This window comes from Rana temporaria, chromosome 5, assembly GCF_905171775.1.
Source record: "Rana temporaria chromosome 5, aRanTem1.1, whole genome shotgun sequence".
Lineage (NCBI taxonomy): Eukaryota > Metazoa > Chordata > Amphibia > Anura > Ranidae > Rana > Rana temporaria.
In genome coordinates, this window is record NC_053493.1 from 99,932,569 (window position 1) to 99,953,119 (window position 20,551).

Genomic DNA, 20,551 nt, shown 5'->3' on the forward strand with positions numbered 1-20,551 from the left:
CCACGCGTTCCCGCGGGACTTGAGCCCTGGTGTGAACCCAGCCTAATACAGGAGGTGTGTTACTTGCCAGATCACCAGGTAGAGACAAAGGGAAAAAAAAGCCTAAAAAAGAAAACCAATGAGGCCATTACATCTAATAACTGGCTAGCTGCAATATGTTACATTTTTGGTTTGGATTTCATACCGCTTTAATTCACCATGACAGGTTTGCCCATGTATCGTCCTAGTACAGGTCCTCTTTATTCTGTCTCAGGTGCCAATCTCTATCCTAATCATATTATAATGGCACACAATTTAATCACGAGAGCTGATCCCTCTCCAAATAACTACTGATCCCATCCTAGTGCCACACACAGGGCTTGTGTAATGTTTGCACAGTTTGGATGTCATCCACAAGTTGATGAGTCCAGGACTGGCACAGATAGAAGAGGAGAGGAGGGTGCACAGCTCCCAGCAGGCTGCCATCTCCAGCGCAGTGTTTGTGATCAGTAGGTGGGGAGAAGGGGAGGCTCCGCCGGGCCCCTCTCTCTGCTCTCACCGCTCATCCTACAGTCAGTGGGGAGAAAGGGGACAAGGCTGCGGGACCGGTGACACCTGGAAGGACGGGCAGCGGAATAAAGCCGAGCGTGTACGTCATCTGACAGAGCAGGAAGTGCAGACAAAGTGGAGGAGGCTGGGGACTGCACCGTGCGGCTCCGCTCTGACATGGGCTAGACCCGCTCTGTACATCGCTCTGTACATCGCACCCCCTGGCATGGCAGCGTCCAGCAACTCCAGCCTGTCCGGATCCTCCATCTCCTCAGGTAGGTCATCCCATCTGCTACCTACATACCCATCTCTACACTGACAGGTTCACCCAGCCTGCCATCTGTCTGTTACTGAGCAAGAGCGGACTCCGTGCAGAAGTTCCTGGCATGGGCACACTCATCCCAGGAGGAGGTGATACCTGCTATTATCACACTTTACCCAGGAGGGGGGTCATGGCATGGGCACATTCTTCTCAGGGGGGGTGATACCTGCTATTATCACACTATACCCAGAAGGGGGGTCATGGCATGGGCACACTCATCCCAGGTGGGGGGATACCTGCTATTATCACACTCTACCCAGGACTCCAGGAGGGGGGTCATGGCATGGGCACACTCATCCCAGGAGGGGGGATACCTGCTATTATCACACTTTACCCAGGAGGGGGTCATGGCATGGGCACAATCATCCCAGGGGGGGGTACCTGCTATTATCACACTTTACCCAGGAGGGGGGGGTCATGGCATGGGCACATTCTTCTCAGGGGGAAGTGATACCTGCTATGGGCACACTCATCCCAGGAAGGTAAATACCTGGAATGGACACATTATTTTAAGGGGGGTGATCCCTTCTATTATCATGGCATGGGCACACTCTTCTCAGGGGGTGGTGATACCTGCTATGGGCACACTCTTCTCAGTAGGGGGGATACCTGGAATGGGCACATTCTTTTCAGGGGGGTGATACGTGGAATGGGCACATTCTCCTGAAGGGGGTGATACCTTTTATTATCATGGCATGGGTACATTCTTCTGGGGGTGGTGGTAATACCTGGTATGGACACACTATTCCCAGGAGAAGGGGGGGGGGGGCGCCTGGAATGTGTACATTCTTCTGGGGTGGGGGGGAGGGATGAAACCCGCTATTATCACACTTTTCCCAAGGAGGGGGTCATGGCATGGGTACATTCTTCTGGGGGAGGGATGGTACCTGGCATGGGTGGTGATACCTGCCATTGGCACACTATTCCTAGGTAGGGGGAAACCTGGTATGGGCACATTTTTCTTAGGTGGTAATACCAGGTATGGGCACACTTTTCCCAGGGTGGTTTCCCAATTATGGTCACAGTCTACCTGGGGGGGGGGGGGTGATGCCAGGTATAGTCACACTCTTTCTAGGTGGTGATATCTAGCATAGACCTGCTGTTCCCAAGTGGTGATGCTCAGTATGGTTAGTCACACTCTTCCCAGGTGGTGATGTCTGGGATGGTCACAACTTTAGGGGGTTTGGGGTGATGCCAGGTATGATCACACTCTTCTCAGGTGGTGATGTCTGGGATGGTCACAACTTTGGGGGGTATGGGGTGATGCCAGGTATGGTCACACTCATCCCAGGTGGTGATGTCTGCTATTCTGTGGCGTTGGTGGTGGTGGTGGGGGGGGGGGGGTATGGTCACTCTTCCCAGATGGTGATGTCTACCATGGCCTGTTTGGACATAAGTTCCTTCCAGGTGGTGATGTCTGATATGGTCACACTCTACCCAGTTTGTAATGCCCAATATGGTCACATTGTATCTGGGAAGGGGAGTGGGGGCAGTGTATGGTATATTCATACTCTACCGGAGAGTGAGAGGGGGGATATCAGGTATGGTCACACTCTTCCCAGGTGGTGATGCCCAGGATGGTCACACTCTACCCAGGGCTGGGGGTGATGTCTGATATGATCACACTTTACCCAGGGATAGGGGTGATGTCTGATATGATCACACTCTACCCAGGGTGGTGATGCCCAGGATGCTCACACTCTACCCAGGGGTGGGGGGTGATGTCTGATATGATCACACTCTACCCAGGGTGGTGATGCCCAGTATGGTCACATTGTATCTGTGAAAGGGGTTGGGGGCAGTGTACGGTATGGTCATACTCTACCTAAGGGTGAGAGGGGGGACATCAGGTATGGTCACACTCTTCCCAGGTGGTGATGCCAGGATGGGCACACTCTACCCAGGGCTGGGGGATGATGTCTGATATGATTACACTCTACCCAGGTTGGTGATGCCCAGAATGCTCGCACTCTACCCAGAGGTGGGGGGTGATGTCTGATATGATCACACTCTACCCAGGGTTGTGATGCCCAGTATGGTCACATTGTATCTGTGAAGGGGGATGGGGGCAACGTACGGTATGGTCATACTCTACCTGTGGGTGAGAGGGGGGGGTATCAGGTATGGTCACACTCTACCCAGATCTGGGAGTGATGTCTGATATGAACACACTCTACCCAGGGTGGTGATGTCCAGTACAGTGACAGTCACACTGTTCCCAGTGTGTGTGTGGGAGAGGAATGCCAAGTATGGTCACACTCTACCCAGGTGGTGATGCTTGGGATTGTCACACTCCTGTCCTCATGACAGCAGCACTTGGGATTGTGTTGTTTTTCTCATCCTGTGACATGTGCAGCATCCTGAGTTGATCTCTCGCTGTTTAATCAGCAGCTCTTCTCAGGTAAGTGAAGAGTCTGCCCCTCTATGTTCCCACATGTCCCACTTTGCTGCCTGTTATCTTGTAAAAATAAAAAAGGAAATACTGAGTCAAGTTGAAATACTGATCATTCTGATAATACAATGTAGCAGTTTGTGTGTGGCGTGGAAATTTACAAACAGCCCATGCAGAGCCGAGCTGGCATTAGATGGATGCATTGTAACTTTGTTGTATATGTAAATAATTCATGGGAAATGCTAAATATTATTAAGTTGATGTCAACTCCTAAAAATCACATGGATAGTGTAAAAAGCAGCTAATGTTCTATGAATGTGAGCAAAGACGTAACCAAGATATCCACTTCTAGTCACAAGTAATTTCCCATATTGTGGGTGTGTGCGGAGTCCCCATCAGAAGGGGGTAGCCAAGTCCTAGCCGGAACCCCATCTCCATGGAGGTTGTGTGTTCTCCCCGTGCTTGTATGGGTTCCCTCCTGCACTCCAAGGTAGAATAATTGGCTCCTGTCTAAACTGGCCCTTGTATATATAATTACATTTGGGACCTTAGATTGTAAATTCCTTTTTGCAGGGACTGATGTGAATGTAGTATAAAAATGGCTGTAATGTAAATAAATAAACAAACAAATAAATAAATAAATAGTGTCTGTCACAAAATCATCATTCATTTTAGGGGGTCCATAGCAGGGGAGGGCTGGCAGGGGGGGGGGGGCAGGGTGGAAATCTCCCCCCCGGGCTGGTGACACTATGCACAGCCACCGGCCGCCACTACCAAATGCTGTTTTTGCAGAGCAGGAATATGCCTGCTGGAGCTCTGTTAACACGGCCCCCGCTCACCTCCCACTGTGCAGCCGTGCCTGTGTCGGCTCCAAGGTAGATGGCTGCAGAGCTGAGCTATGTATCGTCTCACACATAGCTCAGCCTCAGCGCACCCCAGCGCTGACATCCCCTTCTCTCTCTGCACAGACACGAGGAGAGATAGAGCTCATCTGCTCCTCCTCTTTCTGAGTCTGCCCTACCCACACTCCCCGGGCATGTGTGGGCACTGGACAGGAAGTTTGAACCCAAAAAAGCATCAGACAGCCTGCCTACGCCTCAGCCTCCATCCTGGTAAGCTCACCCTCTCTAGTCTCTCCTGCCTCCCAGTGTATAAAAAGGGGTGCTCTGTGGACTGGACTTTGTTAAAGGGGAGGGGGGGCAGGCTTTAGTGAGCAGAGAACCTCTTTACACAATAGTCCACAGCATGCACCCTTAAATTAAGTTTCCCAGAACACCCCTTACATCAGATCTGATGTATATGGGGTCTGTGCGGACTCTGATGAAAGGGGAGGCTCTGTGCGGACTCTGATGAAAGGGGAGGATCTGTGCGGACTCTGATGAAAGGGGAGGATCTGTGCGGACTCTGATGAAAGGGGAGCCTCTGTGCGGACTCTGATGTAAGGGGGGCCTCTGTGCAGACTCTGATGTAAGGGGGGCCTCTGTGCAGACTCTGATGTAAGGGGGGCCTCTGTGCGGACTCTGATGTAAGGGGGGCCTCTGTGCAGACTCTGATGTAAGGGGGGCCTCTGTGCGGACTCTGATGTAAGGGGGGCCACTGTGCGGACTCTGATGTAAGGGGGGCCTCTGTGCAGACTCTGATGTAAGGGGGGCCTCTGTGCGGACTCTGATGTTAGGGGGGCCTCTGTGCGGACTCTGATGTAAGGGGGGCCTCTGTGCGGACTCTGATGTAAGGGGGGCCTCTGTGCGGACTCTGATGTAAGGGGGCCTCTGTGCGGACTCTGATGTAAGGGGGGCCTCTGTGCGGACTCTGATGTAAGGGGGGCCTCTGTGCGGACTCTTCTGATCATGAAAAATGTTTTCCTCGATCCATCACTTTTCCACGCTCTATGGGCCACTTGACTGGACTTGCCCCCCAGGCCTAAGGCTGCCAGCCCTCCCCTGGTTCATAGTATCCTAATCATCCCATCCTGCAGCTGATGATCCAATTGATCTTTATGAAAATAAACTAAGCCCTGGTTCACATTGGAGCGATTATGTCAAATCGCATGCCAAATCGGCGGCAATTGCCGGCAATGGCACCATTCGAATCGGTGCGGCGACTCATTGGCAGTGCCGCGCTAATTCCCAAAAGTAGATTCTGTACTACTTTTGGCGACTTCAGGGTGCAATTTCCATTGACATCTGTGCAGCAACCTGCACAGATGTCTCTGAAATCGCTCCCTGAAGTCAGGACTGACACACGCAAATGAAATTGTGCAAGTTCAGCTGAACTTGCATGATTTTATTCCCGCTGTCAGTGTGAACCTTAGGCTTAATTCACAAAAATGCGTTTTTTGATGCTTTTTGCATTTTGCATAAATGCAGGGATTTTTTAACATGGGTTCCTATGGTACACATTCACATCAATGCATTTTTGTGCCTCTGCGTTTTTTTTCCCCCACAAAATGTAGCGTTTTGCATGTAATAGACTTCAACGGAAGTGTTTCTACTGTGATTTTACCGCAAATTTGCTGCAATTTGCGTTTTTCAATTTGTGTCTTTTTTTTTTTTTTACATTCACTGCATATAGCTGGTTGCTAAGGAGCCGGTTGGGAAGTCGGCCGCTGCATCCTTAGCAATGGATGAGTCGTCAGCTGTCACCGGGCTTCCGTGCTGACAGCTGAATGTAAAAAAAAAAAATTGTAGTCCTCCCTTTCCTGACCTGCTGGGCTGCATGCTCGGATAAGGGTCTAGTATGGATTTGGGGTGGAGCACACCATTTTGTTTAAAATTTTTTGACTGGGGAAACTTTGTGAATTTTTTTAGATGACAATTTTTTTTTTTTCCATTCACTTGTCAGCGGGGTAGTCCGCTGGCAGCTGATGCTGACAGCTGATGACTCATCCGTTGCTAAGGATGCGGCAGCTGGCTTCCCGACCCACTCCTTAGCAACCAGCTATATACAGCGAATGTAAAAAAAAAAAAGAAAGACACAAATGGCAAAACACAAATCGTGGCAAAATCGCGGTAAAATCACTATAAAAACGCAGAAAGCAGAGCAAAAAGCACTGCAGAAACGCTCAAGAGCACCAATTCGCATACAGTAGATGTGAATCTAGCCTAAGCCTGTCATAGTTATATATGGGCTTGCCATTGCTTTAGGCGGGCTTCCCATCAGAAAATTGTTTATTTGTACAGACAACTGTCTTTAAATGTTTGGGGATACACTGTCTACAATGGTCTAATTGATTTATTTATTCCAGGTACTTATATAGCACTGTCAATTTACACAGTTCTTTACATATGTATTATACATTCACATCAGTCCCTGCCCTTAAGGAGCTTACAATCTAAGGTTCCTAACTGATATTCATACATTTACATACTAGGGTCAATTACCTTCCAGTATGTCTTTGGAGTATAAGAGGAAACCAGAGTACCCAAAACAAACACAAGCAGGCACAGGGAGAACATGCAATCTCCAGGTAGGTAGTGCTGTGGTTGGGGTTTGAACCAACAACCCTAGTGCTTCTAGGCAGACGTGCTAACCACTTAACCACTGTGCTGCCTAACTTTTGCAAGTGGCGAATAAGTAACTACAGTATTGTGATTATGTAACCATTGTGTGTGACAGGTGTAGGCTGTTCTTGCTATTTGGATGACACAAAAACGTATTTTCAATCATGCACAACCTGTGTTCCAGGAATGCGTCCCTGAACGCCTATGGCCCGTGATCTGTGGTCAGTGGTAGATACTTTGTAATGAGTTTAGGGCAGTCCGAACTATGGTTAGAGGCCCAATTCTATAGAAAACAAAAAGAAAAGTTTAACACTACGGTTGCCCACGTTGGGGAATTTAAGTCTCACACAGCAAAAATGTAAAAGAAAATGCCGATCTTTCCAGCAGCACCACTGCGCTTGTCTCTGGGCTCTCAGACCTGACTGTCTGGGTTTTCCTGGCTCACTCAGCATTAGTTACAGCTCTCAGCTATATGGACCCACTCCTGACCTCTCAGTAAGGGTTCTCCTGACACCCCAAGCTCTCTAACTCTCCTGAGACTTATGTACTTTTTCTAGTCCCCGTAATTTGCTAGTTGCCCCAACTCTCTTTTTTTTAACTTAATTTCTCTTTATTATTTTCCATTTTCTTTTTATAGAAAAAAGGGATCAAGTTACATGCAGATAATACAAGTTATCTAATACAGTTTATACGTGTATATAACAAACTTATAATTTATGAATCAGCTAGTTTCGTATATCCCCTCCCCCCCCCCCTTCCACCCCCCGGTTAACATTATAGACAGTTAAAAAAGGAAAAAAGAAAAAAAGAGGAGAGAAAAAAAAAAAAAAGAGAAAAACTTAGGAGGAGGTATCCTCATCTAGATTATCCATTGATCAGACGAAAGGAGATAGATTAAGAGGAGAAGAGGAGAAAGAAGGTCCGAAGGACATAGCAAGTAAGCAAGCCAAGAACAAAGGAGAGTGGGGAGACCTTGCTTTTATTTAACAATAGTCTATGGTTATAGAGAAGTTTTGACACCCTCTGGGGTGAGAGGATTTTCAGACCCCCTATAGAAGTTATCTATCCAAGGGGAATCCCATTTCTCTTAGCCAAGGTCCCCACACTCTTCTAAATCTTTTATAACTTCCTTGTTTAATAAAGGCCACCCTCTCGCACCATACCAGAGCATTGATAGTGTCAACCCAGTTCTCCACAGATGGAGGTGCATGCGCTTGCCATCTCTAAACTATTAACTTCCGAGCTTGGAATAAGCACCTGAGTACACCTTCCATAGCTCTCTAACTCTCCTGAGACTTATGTACTTTTTCTAGTCCCCGTAATTTGCTAGTTGCCCCAGCTCTCTAAGTCCTGAAGACTTGCTCAGCTGTCCCAACTCTCCCAGTCCTGTGGGTAAGAAATCTCTCCCACATGGTGTTCTGTCTCCCAAGTGGAACACCTTTATTTCCTGGTCCCTCTCTGGCTCTCTCCTGACAGGACCCCTGAGCTATGCCCTGGTCTTGTTTATAACAAGCAAGCGAATCTGCACACTCCACGCAACCCGCGGGTCTCCAGTAACACCTGGACCTCTCCAAGCTCCAGAGCCTGCTCTGGGATTCCCAAACCCAGAGAAAACTGAAACCCCGGTCTTCTCCACACAGACACATTAATCTGGAGCCCCTCAAGCTGTAACTTTGAGAATTCGGTGTCATTCCTACCTCCTTTTATCCAGTGACAGGGCCTAGCACAATCACAGGCCCAAATGCAACTACCACTTGGTACAGCGTCCATCCGGAGCATCTTTCAGCCTCTTATAGACTTTTAAAGGCTGGAGACAGCACTTCTGGACGCTGCCTCTGTGCCTCCTGGACCCACGAAAATGCTGGGATTGGATGCACAAAGGCTAAGTGCCCAGTGCGCCCAGTGTGCACTCGGCTTAATGTAATAACATCATTTTACTGTACTCCACTACAGGAACATTTACTGTCTGTTTTTTTTTTATACTGGCTGCCTGCACATTTTCTAGAGTGGTAAAAACATTTAGGTAGATTCACGTACGGCGGCGCTTCTTTAGGTCGGCGTAGCGCATCTCATATACGCTACGCCGCCGTAAGTTAGAGAGGCAAGTACAGTATTCACAAAGAACTTGCGTCCTAAGTTATGGCAACGTTGTGTAAATGGGCCGGCGTAAGCGCGCGTAATTCAAAGTAGGCTGTAGTGGGCGTGTTGTATGCTAATGAATTGTGACCTCACGTAATGACGCGCATGCGCCGTCCGTGGACGTATCCCAGTGCGCACGCTCAAACTTACGTCGCAAATACTCAATGCTTTCGACGTGAACGTAACTTACGCCCAGCCCCATTCACGAACTACTTACGCAAACGACGTAAAACGTGGAATATTCGACGCTGATCTGACGTTCATACTTAACATTGGCTGCGCCATCTTTTTGGTGGTTTATCTTTACGCCTGAAAACGCCTTACGTAAACGGCGTATCTTACATGCGACGGGCGTGCGTACGTTCGTGAATAGGCGTATCTTGATCATTTGCATATTCGGCGTAAATCGATGTACACGCCCCTAGCGGCCAGCGTAAATATGCAGCTAAGATACGACGGTGTAGGAGACTTACGCCGATAGTATCTTAGCAACAGATAAGCGTATCTGAGATTGAGAATACGCTTATAGATACGACGGCGCCACATTCGGAATTTACGATACGCCGTCGTAAGTCTTTGTGAATCTAGCCCATTGTCATTGGGACACTTTCATTATCATACATGATCTCAAGAGAACTTTACAGAGGACACAGTATGTTGGAGGCATTGCACATTTCTCATCAAATAAAATAGTGCATGCAACTTTTACACAGGATATGCAACCTTATTTGTGAGAGTGTATACATGTGTAAACAGCAGAAAATGTCATCTATCACTTCCTTATCTCAAGCCACCATCTAACAACAGCGTGCCCGTTACATATTATACAGTATATGGCCAGATCCTATGCAGATAATAATAAAGAGTCTGCATTGTGTCTGTTCTTCATATGATTTCCAGCAGCATCCTCTTTTGCCTCCAAATCAATTTTATTTGCTGTAAAATGCATGTGCTTAACCACTTCAGTACCAGCCTGTAATGACCCTTTATTGCCAGGCCATTTTCAGTGCTGTGATAGTGACAATTGAAGTGACTGACTACTACTCTTACTCAATTAGCTCTGCAACACTGTACATAAATTCATTTTGTACTTTTTTTTAGAAAGATATAGCTTTCTTTTATTGGTATTTAAAACCCAACTCAGAGGAAAGGAAAAATGCTTCCACTGCAAAGGTTCAATGCTTATTTAGGTTTGTTACCAACCCCATAGGCGTGCGCACAGGGTGTGCCGGGTGTGCCCAGGCACACCCTAATCACTCTGTGCAGCACAGATTCCCCCTACTGCCCTGGCTCCCACCTCCTTCCCTCAGCATGCACTACCGGCTTCCCTCCTCTTCTCCCCTGGCGGCTGTTGCTGCAGGGATGTTTTGGGATGAGTGAGGGAAGGGGCTGGTAAATATGTATTTATCAGCCCCTTTCCTTTCTGAATGAACATGGTGAGTGATCGGTAGTGTGTGTTTGAGCTTTGGGGTGCACACACCTATGACCAACCCTGATATATTGCTCCCCTGGCAGCTGGTGCTCTCCTCTACTCCCCTGCACTCCATCAGTGAATGGTCCCTCAGCATCCTCAAGTGCAGGGCTACGGGCTGTGCATTAGACTTGGCGTCAGATAACCCACATCTGCCTAGGATAGGAAAGGCTGTGGGGAATGGTCTTACAGCTTGGAGGGTAGCTGCTGGAACAGAGGACCGGGTAAATGAAATTGCTTTTTGCCCCTGCCCCCCCCCCCTCCAGGCCTAAATGAGCATTTAACCCTTGCAATGTGGGCATAGCCCCACTGCATTGGAGCATTTTTTCTTCCTCTGGAGTCCAGCTTTAAAAGAGAAAAGTCACAGGAGTGCACTTAGTTTAACTTTTACGGTGACCAACTTTTCCAGAGTCGGTCCAGGCTAACAATAATGATGGGAACCACTCACACGCCTGACCGGTCCTGCAGGCGGTTCAGGAGGAGTTGTATCTTCTGAGGGGTCTTCTTCTGGTGGGGTTTCATGCTGGCTTTTCCTGATGGGTTTGAAGAACATTGTGATGGGAAGTTGCTGTCGTTGTTTCTTCATGGTGGCAAGTAGGGTTTCATATGTCTGAATGGCACCATTGATGCCATTCTTCTTCCTACAGTCGGTGATCCACAATCCTAAGGCAGATTCCATCATGACAATATTTTTATTTCTTACAGTCATTACCTTTTTGGCACTATCACAGAAACTTATTGATACACCACTTCTGATGGCTGCCTCGTTCTTCTTTATGTAGCGTACGGTACTTTCGTCAATGCCATATTGGCACGCTACTGCGGTATAACTTTTTAGTTTCTGAAGCAAATCCAGTAGTTCAACCTTCTCCTGGAGTTTCTTTAAAGTGGATGTAAACCCAAAACATTGTTTTTTTGTTTTTGATGTCACAATGTAGAGTATAAGATTCCCTATCATCTGTGCCCAGTCTTGCCACACAGAGTTAATCCAGCGCTGAGCAATCCTCTTTTAATGTTCAGTGAAAATTAACAGAATTCCAGATAAAAACTTGCCAAATTATAAAGTCCGTTTCTCTGTTCTTGCTTTGTGTTACAGGTTATTTACATATCTAGAGCTTGGACATGTTTATCATATGTTATGTTATGTTTATCATAATATGAGGTGATCCAAAGTTCATTGTATATTACCAGGATATGTAAATAACCTGTAACACAAAGCAAGAACAGAGAAACAGACTTTATAATTTGGCAAGTTTTTATCTGGAATTCTGTTAATTTTCACTGAACATTAAAAGAGGATTGCTCAGCGCTGGATTAACTCTGTGTGGCAAGACTGGGCACAGATGATAGGGAATCTTATACTCTACATTGTGACATCAAAAACAAAACAAAAAAATTTGGGGTTTACATCCACTTTAACTTCTTCTGGTGCTTAGGTTCATTGCCAGAAGCCTTTAGAAGGTGCAGGGCATTTGGGCGGCATCTTAGTGCTTTAAGAAGAATGCTGGGCTGTGCATCTGCCCAGAGAGGAGCAATCCACGAACGACAGAGGCCACGAACTCTGAACCACGACTTTGCGGGGGTCGACTGTATTTCAAGTCAAAAATTTTATTTTAGTTTTAGATTGAGTGGTGAGAGTAGCAGCATGGCACAGAGCAGGAGGCGGAGCCAGTCTGGACAGAGGACAGGAGGCGGAGCAGTTACTCTTCCGAATGCTGGGTTCGCCCTGTATGTATGCTTTTCATGGTGCGGTCGGGCCATCTGCTATTACCATACCAACAAATGACTTTGCATGTCCTGGCCACTCAATGTCATTGGTTGTTATGAGCTAGGTAAAATCCAGTAGCCGGACAGAAGTGTTTGCAGGGCTGGACTGGGACAAAAATTTGGCCCTGGACTTCATCCAGACTGGCCCACTTTGACAGGTCTCTTCCATGGCGGCCGGACAACTCCGGCACCCCCTCAGGCCACCCAACCCCCCTCTCCCCCTTCTAGCCTCTAGCTGTTCTACTTTATTAGAGTAGAACGGCTGGTACTGGTACTCTTATAGGCAGTACCAGTGGGGAAGCTAGACATTATTTCACCCGGGGCAAAGAATCAGTTTGGTGCCCCCCCCTCATTTATGGGACAAGATTAGGTAGAAGTGAGAAGCTCCCAGGCCATAGCGTTTTGTCCCCTCCCCCATGCTCCTCTGTTGTCCCTGCTGCTTCTCTGTTCCTTCCAGATGAGCACTGCGGGGAGGGAGTGAGCGCTGCGGGAAGGAGGAGCGGAGGGGGGAAGCAGTCCGCTGTCACTAAAGCCGGCCCACTGAGCCATCGGCCCACCGGGAAACTCCCTGTAGTCCCAATGGCCAGTCCATCCCTGAGTGTTTGGATATAGTTTGGTTGGTGACGCTGCCCTAACTAAATTACATATTATCCAGGATGCTGGAACTGTTTTTTTTTTTTTGTTATTATACATGATTTTGCACAGGGCTTTATTAATAATAGTACATTGTATATAAGTGCCATTTACCTGCCTAGCTATTGGTATTATAAAGAAATACTGTGCTATTGCAGCTTTTTTGAATAAAGAGGCATCTGGACAATGATACAGTCTGCTGTACACAATGTAACAGTTGTAAGATATAGTGTTGGATAGTGTGGGATGCAAATGAATAAATTACAATCATTTACAGATCATCTTCTATAATGTCCTTTTACTGTTCGGACTGGCAACTCGGTTCTCCACCAGATCTGTAATAGCCTCAGGCTGAACTGCCTTGACTCAGGCTGACAAATCATTTGCAATGATCGCCTATAGCCAAAATAAAACTAGTCCTAGAGGGTACCTGTATGCTGCATACATGCGGTTTAGATTTAACCCATGTTTGGGCTTCACTGGGTGACCTAACTATAAGTATAGACACAGTCTAACGGTGGATCTACCATATGCTTTCTCTGTACTAATGTCATTGTCATAATTTAATGATTGCAGTGTTTTAGTGAGTATCATTTAAAGTGTCACTAAACCCACATCATAAAAAACTATCTATAAATGGTGTATTACATGCTGTTCATACTCACGTAGTCACTATGGGATTCAATTTCTGTATTCTGCAAAAATCCTGGTTGATCCTGCTGTTTTCTATCTCCCCCTTCTGTCCATGTCCCCACTGCAGTTGGTGATTTTGCAGAGCAGTGTTGCCAGCTTCTGCACATGCTCAGTTATCAGTGCATTTCTATGCAGAGCATACCCTCCCTATCATATCTGAGCAGCCCATTATGCTAGAGTAACCTATGTGGGCGTATACACGGTGGTAAATGACAGCCCACTCCCTCTCTCCTCCTTCATGCCGACTAACCAGCTAAACACAATGGGGGGTGGGATAATACATGTAGATTGATGGAGGCTTTACTTCCCTGTTGTTCTAAGACCCAGGCTGGAGGGGTATAACACAGCCTGTGACTAGCAGAAATCCACCCACATCATGTTAGTTCCAAAAAATAATAAATATTTGATTTCAAATTTTTATGATGATAAACAATTTTAAATTGATATACATTTTTTATTTTTCCTAAAGGCTGTTTTTCCTTTATTTTAAACATGTGACCAGCAGTAGAGGACTAGAAGTTCCTCCTGCTTTTATATTCATGCAGACAAGTTGGGAAAGAGCTGGGTCATGTGACAGCTGAATATTGCTTAGGAAAAGGGTATTTAGACATTCTTTTTTATAAAATAATTACAGTGCCCTCATCCCCATACAGAAAGAGAGGAGACAATGTAAATGAAACAGTGTGTGTTTAGTATCACTTGAAATCCACGCCTTATAAATTGAACCGCTATGGATCAATAATAATAAAAAAAATATATAGGAATAGCTGAATACACATGTTGAAGTACATATATGTTTACTATTTTATATGCCAATAGATTTGAAAAATGTGTTCAGCCAGTTTATTAATTGGAGAGGAGGAGGGGGAACCTCCTCCTCTCCTGCCACATGATGGTAAGCAGGGGGGGTTGTGGTAATGAAAGTGTCATCTCTTCTCTCTCCTGCCGCAAAATGATAAGCAGGATGGGGTTGGTGCTGACGAACAAAGCAAAGTCAAGTCTTCTTGACTTTGGGGACCATCGGGCCCCTTATAGGTGTAATGCCTGTACCCCCCTGATGGTGGCCCTGAGTACAATAAACATCCTAGTGTGTTCTGAGGGTTAAAAAAAACCTTCATCAGGACTACAATACAAAAAATAAAGCCTAGATTAGTATTGCATTTACAAAAACAATATTGTTACTATTGTAAAATTGTTATTACCCTTACTAGACTATTACAATACTAATGTAAGCCTTTTGTATTATAGCCCTGATGAAGACCTTTTGAATCCTTGAAACACATTGGAATGTTTATTGTATTTTATGATCAATAAACTTTCCCTGAATTTCTACCTTAAAGTGATTGTATTTTTTTTGTTGTAAATAACAGACATGGTATACAGTACTTACCTGCTCTGTGCAATGGTTTTGCACAGAGCAGCCCTGATCCTCCTCTTCTGGGGTCCCCCACAATCTCTTCTGGCTCCTCCTGTCTTCGAGTAACCTCCCCCTAGCAAGCTGCTTGCTGGAGGGGTACTCATGCAGGCTTGATCCTGAGCTGAGCTGTGTGCGTCTATTGACGCACACAGCTCCCCACTCCCGCTGCTCTCAGTCCTGTGAGGAGGGAGAGGGAGAACACTGGATCAAGTGAGTATTTAGGGGGGCTGGAGGGAGCATCACCTAAATATTTTTACCCTAATGCCGAGAATTCATTAAAGAGGAGCTCCAGCCCCCCCACCAAAAAAAAAGGAACTCGACGAGCCAATTTGAGACTCCCGTCGAGGAAATAGAGAACTTGCTCTCTTTTTGGCTCGTTCAGTTTCTCGACAGTTTCCTCAACGAAACTGTACACACGACCGGTTTCTTCGGCAAAAAAATATCTCCCAGCAAGTTTCTTGCTGGTTTTTGGCGAGAAACTCGGTCATGTGTACGAAGCCTAATGGTATATGGTGTGTGTACTACCTAGTATGTTCCTACTTTTGTAAAATTCTTAAAATCCAGTAGAAATTGTTTGTGAAATAGCAAGTATTACGTTAGCTGGCCAAGGACCCGTTTCATAGTAAGAGCCCTCATCCAGCATGATGGACGTTTTTTTTACTGTCCTGCTGATATGTGTACATTTCTGCAATGACCTTCGTATGACAATAACAATGAATAGACCCTTCAAACTGTATAGAAAACCACCTTGTGGACCCATATTTGTGATACCAGAGGTATATATGTGATTATTTGGAGATTGAGAAAAAAACCGAACCTTCTATTAGTACTGGAGGAAAGATGTTATGTTTAGATTATTTGCTTCATTTTGAGATTGTCTTCATTGTTGCATGTATGATGAAATATCTGTACGTATGGCAAGTGGTGAGAAAGCAATGTTGTGTTTCTGACACTTTGAAGAGGAACTTTCCCCTTTAAAAATAGTTAAAAGTCAGCAGCTACAAATACTGTGAATCAGTAAAAAAATTAGGTACTTACCAGTCAATGGAGTCAAGCACTGTCTTCCTGCAACCAGTTCTTTTCACCGCTGCTGGTCCCCGGTATCTGCTGTGTCTGCTGAATTTAAAAAAAAAAAGGCACTTGCCTGTCCAAGGATCTAGTGCCGTCCTCACCTGGGCTGGTTCCTCGCTGGTCTCTGGGTAAGGCGCCAGCATGTTTACTAAGGGACGCTGGCTATGACTTCTTGTGGCTACCCAGCTGGCTTCTTACTGCGCATGTGTGAACTGTTCTGCTTTGTGAATGGTCCTGCAGACTCCTGGGACCTGTGGTTTGTACCTGAAGATTGCAAACAGGGGGTGGGGGGTGAACTAGGTGCTCCCCCCCTGCCAAAAAAAACCTGCAAAAGTGGGAGAATAGGGGGTAGGAGGTGTTAGACCCCTTTCACACTGAGGAGTTGTTCAGGCGGTTTAGCGCCTATATACTGCCTGAAAAACTCCTGCCTTGCAGTCTCAGTGTGAATGCCCGAGTGCTTTTACACTGAGGCAATGCGCTGGCGGGACCGCTCCAAAAGTCCTGCCAGCAGCATCTTTGGAGCGGTGAGAGGAGCGGTGTGTTTACTGCTCCTCCACCGCTCCTTCCCATTTGAAAAAAATGGGCACCACGGTAATACCACCGGCAATGCGCCTCTGCAGAGGCGCGTTGCCGCCGGTATTAACCCTTTTCCGGCCGCTAGCAGGGGTTAAAACCACACTGCTAGCGGCTGAATACCGCTGCAATTCCGACGGTATAGTGCCGCTAAAAATATCGGCGCTATACCGCCATCGCACCTCCCGCCCCGGTGTGAAAGGAACCTTAAAGCGTAACTTTCCTTTTTAGGGTGAAGTTCCGCTGAAAAATTCATCCTGAGTTAGGTGACTGTCACTCATGGTATGAGGAAGATTCATGCCCCGTACACACGATCTGGCTTTTTCCCGGCCAAACTCACATCGGAATTCCGACGGAATTCCATTGGAGTATAATAGAACATGTTCTCTATCTAAACTCCGATGGAATTCATTTGAACTCTGATGGGGCATACACACGGTCTGAATTTCCGATGGAAAAAGTCCGTCTGACTTTTTCCATCGGAAATTCTGATCGTGTGTGTAGGGGCATTAGGAAGATTTACAGAAGTCGATGTTATCTTCACTACTCATTACAATATAATTGCACATGAGCAATGGTGCCAACACATCAAATGCTGTTCTAAAATTGCCCTTGCCCGTCTTCTTCCTTGCCATAGTACAGAATACTGTATAATAACAATAAAACGGTGAATGGTTTTAATATGAGTGTTATTTGGTTAACAGTGTAAGTTTTAAATGTATTAAACAGAGAAATTACTACAAGCAGGGTTTAATCTAACGTAGGTTGTGCTGTGCATTTCAATGACTTCTGCTAGAAATAACATTGACTATTAATGCTATAAAATTGCTTTGATATAAACTAATAAGGCCCTAAAGTGCTCCTAGAAAATCATTTATCATGCTAGTCAGCTGTTCTTTTATATTCACAGCAAAAAGAAACAATATTTCCACAAGGTTATTATGTGAAAGGGAACTACTAATGCCGCGTACACACGATCATTTTTCGGCATTAAAAAAACGCTGTTTTTAAAAAATTTCATTTTAAATGATCGTGTGTGGGCTTCACATCATTTTTCTGGTTCTGAAAAACGACAAAAAAAAAATTCGAACATGCTGCATTTTTTAACCACTTCCATACCAGGTACTTACGCAGCTTCCCGCCCAAGCCAATTTTCAGCTTTCAGCACTGTCGCACTTTGAATGGCAATTGCGCGGTCATGCTACACTGTACCCAAACAAAATTGGCGTCCTTTTTTCCCCACAAATAGAGCTTTCTTTTGGTGGTATTCGATCACCTCTGCGATTTTTTTTTTTTGCGCAACAACTAAAAAAAGGCTGAAAATTTGGAAAAAAAATTACGTTTTTATTTTTTTCTGTTAATTTTTTTGTAAATAAGTTTTCTCTTTCAATTACGGGCACTGATATGGCGGCACTAATGGGCACCGATGAGATGGCACTGATGGACATCGATGAGGTAGTACTGACGGGCACAGATGAGGTGGCACTGATTGGCGGCGCTGGTATGCGACACTGATGGGCACACATAGGCGGCACTGATGGGCACACATAGGCGGCACTGATGGGCACACATAGGCGGCACTGATGGGCACACATAGGCGGCACTGATGGGCACACATAGGCGGCACTGATGGGCACTCATGGGCGGCACTGGGCACTCATAGGCGGCACAGATGGGCACTCATGGGCGGCACTGATGGGCACTCATGGGCGGCACTGATGGATACTTATGGGTGGCACAGATGGGCACTGATAGGTGGGCACTGGGCATGGATGGGCACTGTGGGGTGGCACTGATGGACACTGGGGTGGCGCTGATGGACACTGGGGTGGCGCTGATGGACACTGGGGTGGCAGCACTGATTTTTGCCAGGTTGCCAGTCAGTGCCCATTTGTGGGCACTGACTGGCATCTTTTTTCTTTATGCTTTTTTTTTTTTTTTTTTTTTAGACTTTTTTTTTTTTTTCTGTCATTTTTTTTTTTTTGCCCACCCTGGTGCTCCAGGGTGGGCATCCCTGGTGGTCCAGTGTGGCGATCCGAGGGGGGGCTGCGCTGATAAACAATCAGCGCTAACCCCCCCTGTCAGGAGAGCCGCCGATCGGCTATCCTCTACTCGCGTCTGTCAGACGCGAGTGAGGAAGAGCCATCGACGGCTCTTCCTGTTTACATCGTGATCAGCCGTGGTTGGACACGGCTGATCACGTGGTAAAGAGTCTCCGCCGGAGGCTCTTTACCGAGATCGGAGATGCAGGGTGTCAGACTGACACCCCGCATCACCGATCGCCGCGATGCGCGCCCCCACGGGCGCGCGCGGCATGAAATCCTGCAGGACGTTCTAGAACGTCCTGTCAGGATTTCATAACCACTTCCCGGACGTAAATCGGCCATAGGCCGGGCGGGAAGTGGTTAACGTCGTTTTAAACAATGTCGTTTTTCGGGTTGAAAAAAATGATCGTGTGTGGGCTAAAACGATGTTAAAATACCCGCGCATGCTCAGAAGCAAGTTATGAGACGGGAGCGCTTGTTCTGGTAAAACTACCGTTCATAATGGAGTAAGCACATTCATCACGCTGTAACAGACAAAAAAGCGCGAATCGTCTTTTACTAACACGGAATCAGCTAAAGCAGCCCAAAGGCGAATGGAACTTCCCCTTTATAGTGCCGTTGTACGTGTTGTACGTCACCGCGCTTTGCTAGATAATTTTTTAAAAACGATGGTGTGTGGGCAACGTCGTTTTAATGATGAATTTGGAGAAAAGTTGTTTTTTCAACATGCTGAAAAACAACGTTTTTGTTTTTTCATGCTGAAAAATGATCGTGTGTACGCGGCATTACAGATGTTTTTTTTTACAAATTCTTGTAATTTTAATTTAATCTGGTTACATTTCAGACTGTCTGTATGTCTGCTACTGAAGGATCACTTTTTGTGGATGAGCAGTAATTTGAAAAAATCCATTTGAATTGTACTTTCCATGTGATTGAGCTGGACACATGATTTCCAGGCTTCAGTCAATTCACGGCTGCTTTTTCTATATGTGTTGTCACACCCGGCTCTATTACTGCAGGCGGATTCTATATTTGTTGTTATTATTATGTTCTCTTAACAAGCTCTCCTGTGGAAAGAAGATTATGTAGGACTGGCTCCTATCAGAAGCCATTGGTGTGCTTTGTAAAGTATAGAGTGCCAATGCGCTGATTACATAAAATTTCGATTTACTCTTTTTTTTTTTCAACTTTTTTGGAATGTCACAAAATGAGTATTCACTGCATTCATGTTTATTCAGTGAAGCACATTTCAATGTGGTGTAGTAAATTGTGTTGAAAACAGTGCTACGCGTCCTACTTTTTTTTTGCAATTTACCACGCAGCTCTGCGCACCGTGTGTATTGCACCTCCCAGATTGTATGAGAGTTCCTGGAGGTTTGGTGACCTCTAATGCACCACATTTTCTGGATGCGCTTGACATGCCTTTAACAATTAATGGCACCCGCATGTGCCCGACAAGGGCAGCGCGTTCCCCGCGTGCTGCAGAAAAAGTGCGCAGAAACACAACCCTTCCAGCACCATGTTCTGGTGTGAACGGCCCTCAATGTTCTGCATAACCGAGGGTGTGGCAGGTGTGTGTCCATTGCCTTATCCAGTATATAAAGAGAACCCTTATATATGGGACTTTAAATGGCAATAAATGATTGTCTATAATGAACTATTAAGTCCATGGACTGCTCCTCTTAAAGAAATACACACTCCTTTTTTACATCCATATCTGTTGATATAATATGCCCTTTGAATTTACTTTAAGACTGCTCGCTCACTCTGGCTCTGACCGACCCCAGTGATTCACTGGTTGACGACCCTGACCCTGGCTACCCCTCTGGTGGAAACTAGAGGACAATATCTATGACTATGACTGTGTTTTTATCCTTGGCTATCCTCCTATTGTTCACATTACTTACAAACAGAGTGTAGCTCCTTGCTTCTACAGTGGATATACCCCTGAAGAAGATTACGAAATAGATTTTTAAACGTGTTTGCATGGTGTTCACTAC

The 20,551-nt window shown here is 46.1% G+C and overlaps 1 protein-coding gene across 1 annotated transcript in view; it reads left to right on the forward strand.

Annotated features, from left to right (window-relative positions):
• Window positions 1–413: 413 nt before the first annotated feature.
• The window catches only part of CHN2 (chimerin 2), a 438,139-nt gene continuing 418,001 nt past the window's right edge, over window positions 414–20,551 (forward strand). The window contains exon 1 of the mRNA XM_040352931.1: window positions 414–803. Within this exon, the coding sequence (XP_040208865.1) occupies window positions 755–803 (49 nt within the window). The 5' untranslated portion in view covers window positions 414–754. The remainder of the gene's footprint in view (window positions 804–20,551) is intronic.